The sequence below is a fragment of the Phaseolus vulgaris genome, chromosome 2, assembly GCF_000499845.2.
Source record: "Phaseolus vulgaris cultivar G19833 chromosome 2, P. vulgaris v2.0, whole genome shotgun sequence".
In the NCBI taxonomy this organism is placed as follows: domain Eukaryota; kingdom Viridiplantae; phylum Streptophyta; class Magnoliopsida; order Fabales; family Fabaceae; genus Phaseolus; species Phaseolus vulgaris.
The window spans coordinates 7,114,515-7,122,218 of NC_023758.2; the positions used below are offsets into that span (position 1 = coordinate 7,114,515).

The 7,704-nt window shown below is 37.5% G+C and overlaps 1 protein-coding gene across 1 annotated transcript; it reads left to right on the forward strand.

Moving 5' to 3' along the window:
• Nucleotides 1–279: 279 nt before the first annotated feature.
• LOC137808978 (golgin IMH1-like) lies at nt 280–879 on the forward strand. The gene has a single exon (XM_068610124.1). The coding sequence runs from the start codon at nt 280–282 to the stop codon at nt 877–879; it is 600 nt and encodes a 199-aa protein (XP_068466225.1).
• The last annotated feature ends 6,825 nt before the right edge of the window (nt 880–7,704 follow it).

A 7,704-nucleotide genomic window follows, 5' to 3' on the forward strand; every position in this document is an offset into this window, starting at 1 on the left:
ATGTGGTGAATCCTGTTGTTGAAATAGAAGGAGCGGAACGTGTTGCGCCTGTTGAAGTGATTGAGGTTACGCGCAATGTTGATGTTGCCGGTCCTTCGAAAAAAATCAAGGAAACGAGATAGAAGCAGCAAGAGATCACATTCGTCTTCTCGGCGTCATTGCCACGTTGAAAATGTTTCGGCTGAACCGCTCTCTGAAACAATTTTTTGTGCATCAACGAAATATGCGAAGTTTGTCCAAACTTCTTTTAAAGAATTGTCTTATAACATGTTGAAAAATATGGATGCTGCTTCATTAGCGGATTCTATTATTGAATTGTCGAGTAGAAGTTTGTTGATTGGGAAAATGATGAAAGAGAAGAATGGAAACTGTGTGTCTTTATCTGAGTTTGAGAAATTGAGGACTGATCTTGCTGAATATAAGGAAAAAACGAGCTCTTTGTCCGAACAACTAGAAGAGATGAAGAAGCAGAAAAATGAACAAGAAGTTGCAAAGGAAGATTTTAGAAAAGAAATTGTTGAATTGAAGAATGAAAGCTTGAGATCTAGTGAAGAAAATGCTCAATTTCTTAAAGAGAATCAGTTGTTGAATGAAAAGGTATCAGCGTTATCTTCTGCGAACGAATCCGATAAGAGCACCATCAAACTTATGGATGAAGAGATAAATCAGCTGAGGACCAATGTTTTTGAAGCCGAAAGCTTTATATTTGAACAGCATCAGCTTGGTTTTGAGAAGGCTCTTCAACAAGCAAAATATTTTTACAAGATTCCAATTGATGAAGGCAACTTTGATGTTAAAAAGGATTTTTATAAGGGTGAATTAGTGCCGGCTAACGAGATTCCAGACACTGATGCTGAAGATATTAATATCGAGAGCTAGGGGGCGTAGGTTTATTTGCCGAAAGCAGATTTGTTTTGAACTGCTAATCCGTGTGTGGATGTTTTTTGAAATGCTAATCCATGTGTGGACATTCGCATTGTTAATGTAATGTCTTTTTTAGAACCTTAATACGTATAAAGTTTATTGTTTTGTCAACTGTTATCTTGTGTTATTGATTGGATACTTTGTTTCTGATTCGCCGATTTAATGTAATTGTGACCTGCCGGTTTGTATGATTGAAGTGTTTTAGCTGACGTTTCGGCGTTTATGTCTAGATGTTTACTTTTTTGGTCTTTTATCATGAAACATGTTTCTAACTACTTATTCTTTTCAATTGTAATATCTTTAATACGATTACATTTCGTTTGAAACCCCGAGTACCTTTCGGCTGCCAAGACTTCAAAGCACAAGTACCTTTCGGTTTTTATCCGAAAGTTGTTCCAAAATGGTGGATTCTTCGCGAATTTTGTAATCTATTAAAAGAATTTCTTAAAAGACTTCAAGAATGCTTGTGATCGAACGTATAAAATCAAGTTTATGCAGAATATTATAATGGGTTATTAATTTATAATTTTTATAGTGACCGAGAACATTTCTTATTTTTTCGGCTTTCTTATCCAATTTATTATCAACATAAGTATGGTATGCGAGTGAGTTTTTACTTGGAATGAAATCATCCGAGACCAATAGTTTTATGAATGTACGATTTTTCGGGTGGGTTTTCACTTAGAGTGAAATCATCCAAGACCGAAAGTTTTATGAATAGATGCTTTTTTGGGTGGGTTTTCACTTAGAGTGAAATCATCCAAGACCGAAAGTTTTATGAATAGATGCTTTTTCGGGTAGGTTTTCACTTAGAGTGAAATCATCCAAGACCGAAAGTTTTATGAATATATGTCTTTTCGGGTGGGTTTTCACTTGGAGTGAAATCATCCAAGACCGAAAGTTGTGTAAGTGAACAAGATAAATGATTACTGGATAATGCTTCTTCATTGATGGATAGATATATACACGGAGTCCTCTTTTTACATCTTCCAATTCAACTAAAATAAAACTTTAAATGACTTGTATTCCATGTTCTTGGTACTATTTTTTCTTCTAAAGTTTCCAATCTGTATGCTCCATTTTGTAAATTTTCGAGTATCCTGAATGGACCTTCCCAGTTAGATGCCAATTTTCCATATCGTGGATCTTTTCGTGCATCAGTTCGCATTCTCCATACCAAATCCCCCTCCTTAAAATCTCTGAATTTTACTTTTGCATTGAACCTTTTCATTGCTCTTCTTTTTACTGCTGCCTCTTTTATTTTCGCTCGCTCTCTAAGTTCTTCAATAAGATCAAGTTCGGTTCTCAAGCATTCATTGTTAATTTTCCAGTCTTCTATTTGCCTTCGTAATGTTGGTTCATTTACTTCTACAGGTAGCATTGCATCCATACCATATGTGAGGTTGAATGGTGTTTCACCAGTTGAAGTTTGTGCTGTGCATCTATATGCCCATAAGATTTCTGGTAACTTCTCTGCCCACAAACCTTTGGAACTTCCTAACCTCTTCTTCATTTGTCCCAAGATAACTTTGTTTGCAGCCTCCGCTTGTCCATTCGTCTGTGGATGTTCAACTGAAGTGCTTGCTGACTTGATTCCCAAATCTGCATAAAATTCCATAAGGTTTTTGTCAATGAATTGTCAGCCATTGTCAGTTATAATGGTGTGTGGGATTCCAAATCAACATATTATATTTTTCCATATAAACGTTTGAACTTGCTGAGCTGTTATCTTAGTCAATGCTTCTGCTTCTATCCATTTTGTAAAGTAATCTATAGCTACTATCATGAATTTAGTTTGTCCCCGACCGAGTGGAAATGGACCAAGTATATCAATTCCCCATTTTGCAAATGGCCATGGAGAAATAATTCCTTGTAACGCTTGTGTTGGTATATGATTTAAACTTCCAAACTCTTGACACTTCTTGCATGTTTTAACATAAATTTCACAATCTTCTCGGAGTGTTGGCCAATAATATCCAGCTCTGCAAACTTTTGTTGCCATTGTTCGAGCTCCACAATGTAATCCACACATTCCTTCATGGAGTTCTTTCACCACATACTGAGCTTGCTCTTTTGAAAGACATTTTAATAAAGGTATTGAATGTCCGCGTTTGTAGAGTTCATCTCCAATTAACACGAAACTAGCTATTTTTTTTGCCATTTTTGTATCCAGTTGAACACCTTGCTCTTGATTCTTTATGGCTTCCATATATGTTTTTATCCATTCATCCTTTGTTGTGGTAACATTGCAACATTCCTCGAAACCGACTGTCGGATGACTGAGGGTTTGTTGTATAACTGAGTTGTGTTGGAGTTGCCGTTGTTGACTTGCTAATTTGGATAATGAATCTGCTTTCATGTTTAGTTCTCTCGGAATATATTTTATTTCAGCTTGATTGAAACATTGCATGATATTTAATACCTTATGATAATATTGCATCAATAATGGATCTTTTACCTGATAATCTCCTCGTACCTGTCCCACTGAGAGCTGAGAATCACTTTTGCAAATGACATTTTCAACTCCCATGTCTCTTGCCAATAGTAATCCTGCAATAAGAGCTTCGTATTCGGCCTGGTTGTTGGATGTTCTGAACTCGAATCTCAATGCCATCTCTATTTGGAAGTTGTCTGGTCCTTCAAGTACTATCCCTGCTCCGCTTCCTTTTTTGCTTGACGCGCCATCTACATACAATATCCACTGTTCCTGCTATGTTGTTGTCGGCATCTGGATGATAAAATCCGCGAGGGATTGAGCTTTGATTGGTCCTCTTGGTTCATATTTGATTCCATATTCTGAAAGCTCCATTGACCATGTCACCATTCTACCTGCAAGTTCTGGTTTTCTCAAAAACTTTGATATTGGATAATCTGTCCTCACAATTATCTGATGATTCTGAAAGTATGGCCGAAGACGTCTTGCGGCGTACACTAGGGTTAAGGCAACTTTTTCTACCTTGGGATATCTGGTTTCGGCATTTTGGAGGGATCTACTTACAAAATATATTGGTTTTTGGTCCGGGTTCTATTGGATTAACGCTGCTCCTATGGCTTCATTTGAAGTTGCCAAGTAGACTATGATGGGTTGGGTCAACTCAGGTTTAACTAGGCTTGGTGGTTCAGCTACCATACTTTTGATTTGAGAGAAGGCTTGCTCACATTTTTCATTCCACTCAAAGGTTTCATATTTTTTTAACAAATTTATTATTGGTTTAGTTTTTTCAGCTAAGATTGGTAAAAATCTTGACAATGAATTTAGTTTTCCCACTAATCTCTGCCCCTCTTTCAGATTTTTCAGATTTCCCATCTTCATAATTGCTTCGCATTTATCAGGATTGGCCTCAATCCCTCTGTTGGTTAGCATAAAACCCAGGAATTTCCCACCTTTGACGCCGAACACACATTTTTCCGGATTGAGACGTATATTGTACTCTCTTATGCGTGCAAACACCTCCTCAAGATCTCCCAAATGTTTCTCCACTTCCTCCGACTTCACAACCATATCGTCCACATATACTTCCATGTTTTTTCCAATTTGATCTTTGAACACTTTATCCATCAATCTTTGATATGTTGCTCCAGCATTCTTCAAGCCGAAAGGCATGACTTTGTAACAATAATTTGCAGTATCTGTGGTAAAAGCTGTTTTTGGCACATCCGGCTCATACATTTGTATTTGGTTATACCCTGAATAGGCATCGAGAAAACTCATCATTTCTTGTCCAGACGCCCCATCTACCAATCGGTCTATGTTGGGTAATGGATATGTATCTTTCGGACAAGCTTTATTCAAGTCTGTATAATCTGTACACATTCTCCATTTTCCATTCGGTTTTTTGACAAGCACCACATTGGATAACCATGTCGTATACTGAGCTTCCTTAATGAAACCAGCTTGCATTAACTTCTCGATTTCTTCAATTGCTGCTTTTCGTCTCTCTTCACCCAACTTTCTTCGTTTTTGAGATATCGGTCTTGCTTCTCGACATACCGACAACTTGTGACAAATTACCTTTGGATCAATTCCAGGTATATCAGATGGTGTCCAAGCAAACAAGTCTTTGTTGTTGCGTAACAATGTGATAAGTTTGTTTAACAATTCTTCGGGCAATCTTCCACTTATATAAGTGCATTGCTTCTCGTCTCGGCCCAATACTACGGCTGTAGTCTCTTCTTTTGGTTCTAATCTTTCATCATTTAATCTTGGGTCCAAATCTGCCATTGCCACCATTCTTTCGGTATCTTTGTGTGCCTTCAAATTCATCTTCAAACCTGCCGCATAACATTCTCGAGCATCTCTTTGATTAACATAGACTGTTGTTATCTCCCCCTTTTCTGTTGGAAATTTCATTGCTAAATGTGGTGTTGAAACTATTGCTCCCAACTTATTCAAAGAAGATCGTCCTAACAACACATTATATGACGTAGAAGCATCCACCACCAAATATCTGATTTTGATCTTTTTAGTCTTATTTCCTCTTCCAAATGTGGTCATCAAATCAACATATCCTTTCGTGCTAACTCTCTCCCCTGAGAAGCCAATGATTTGTTCTCGAAAAGGCACAATGTCTTCTTCTTTTAGATGCAACCTTTTGAAAGTATCCCAAAATAAAATATCAACTGAGCTCCCTTGATCAACCAAGGTTTTCATGACGGCATATTCGGCTATTTCTACTGTTATCACCATAGGATCATCGTGATCAGGATCAATTTCTTGAAAATCCTCATCTGTAAAAAGCATTGGTGGCAAAGTTCTTCTTTTGAAAATGTGGTTAATGGTCCTAATACTTCTCCAATGTTGTTTCCTTGCTGATGACGATTCCTTTCCAGAGAAACCACCTGAAATAGTATTTATAAACCTCCTAACGGGTCTCCCCAAACTTCGTTCCCTACTTCTCCTTATTGATTGTGTGTTTTGGTAAGCTCTATCATTTCTTCCTTCTGACCTCCCACCTCTTCTATCATCTCTCTTTTCTATTCTTTTTTCTCTTTCAAATCTTTCTGCCCTTCTATCTCCCATCTCAACCCCTCTCAATCTTCTCTCCGGACTTAACCTCAATCTAGCATTTCCTCCTTGAACAAAACGTTTCAACTGCCCAGCCTGAATCAATTCCTCTATTCTATCTTTTAACCCGACACACTCCTCTGTATGATGGCCATGATTTTTATGATATTCACAATGCTTAGTGTGGTCTGCCCTTTCCGGTGTTCGTGCTTTTCTAGGTGGTGGTATTATCTCTGCCGCCATGGCTTCTTGTAGGACTCTTGTTCTGTTTGTATTCAAGGGTGTGTATTGCTGGAACTTTCGGCTTCTAAATTCTTCTCTGGCTCTTCTAGCCATAGGTCCACTCTTTTTTTCTATCACCTTTCTTTCACCTCCATCAATCCTTGCCTGATTTCGAAACTCTCTCAGTTCTTCCATTTGCATGAACTTCGACGCTCGCTGTCTTAGTTCATCTAAATTGGTCGCAGGTTTCTTGCAAAGACTATCAGCAAACGGTCCTGGCTTCAGTGCTGTTATCATATGATGCATGGTAACCTCTGGGCTGAGATTTCGAATTCCCAGGGCAACCCTTCCAAAGCGTTCCATGAACATTCTTAACGACTCTCCCTTCTCTTGTCTTATATTCACTAAAGCAATCGAGGTTAGATGATGGGGACGACTGGTTGCGAACTGAGCTCCAAACTTTTCCACCAATGTATCAAAACAATCTATGCTTAAGGGCGGAAGACGTGTGAACCAACTTAATGATGCCTCTTTTAACGTTGTAGGGAACACTCTGCACATAACAGCATCGTTCCAGGTATATAGACTAATTTGTGTGGTATATAGTGCAACATGTTCATCAAGGTCCGTGCTTCCGTCATATTTGTCAACAGTTAAATTTTTCCAATTGTCAGGCAATGGAGTATCAACTATAACATCATAGAAGGGATGTTTTCTTGAAGATGCTCCTGCAAAAACTTCAGAATCTCCGAGCAATCTTCTTTTTGTTTGGGAACTCTCATTATGATAAATGCTCTCATTGACTTGTGCTCTTGGCTGAACGGTTTCAAAAGATGAGTTCAAAATTGTCTCCTCTTGTAACTTTCTCCTCATGCGTGCGTTTTCGGCCCTTAGCACACTCAATTCTTCTTCATTACTCTTTTTTAACATCTCAAACTCCTTTTGCAGCTGTATCAACATTGTCATTGGCATACTAACATCATCTGCCTGCTCTCCTCCTTGTTCTTCTCTTTGATCCATCTTGTCTTCTACCTTTTTTCAACTAGTTCTCGGCCCCACGGTGGGCGCCAAAATGTTCTTACAACAGGGACCAAGAACACTCGAACATTGTAAAGTTGTGTTTAAGGTTTAGGGTTTACATATGTGAGAGTTTGGAATAAAATTAGGTTTAGTTCAAAACGAATCGAACATATATGTTTTCACAACGACCACAAAGGTAAAAAAGGAGACCATCATGTGACACCTCTTTCCATACATAGTCCATTTCCATTTATCTAATCAAAACAATCTCACTATTTGTATAAATATTTATTATTTTATTTGATTTCATTATTCTTGTTTCGTTAAATTTGATCATACAAATTTCTCCAATTCAAATAATAAGAAAAACAACATAATTACACGAATAATAAATTTCACAACTAATATATATTTCAAAAAATCTAACTGTTTTGTGTCATCAAATTATTCAACCAAAAGTTCCATAAACTAATAACTTAAAACAATTTTTTGATTTTTTTAAGCTTAACCTAATTCTTTCCTATTTTTAAAAA

Coding starts and splice junctions, on each gene's coding strand:
- LOC137808978 (XM_068610124.1), top strand. CDS start 280: ATGGATGCTGCTTCATTAGCGGATTCTATTATTGAATTGTCGAGTAGA.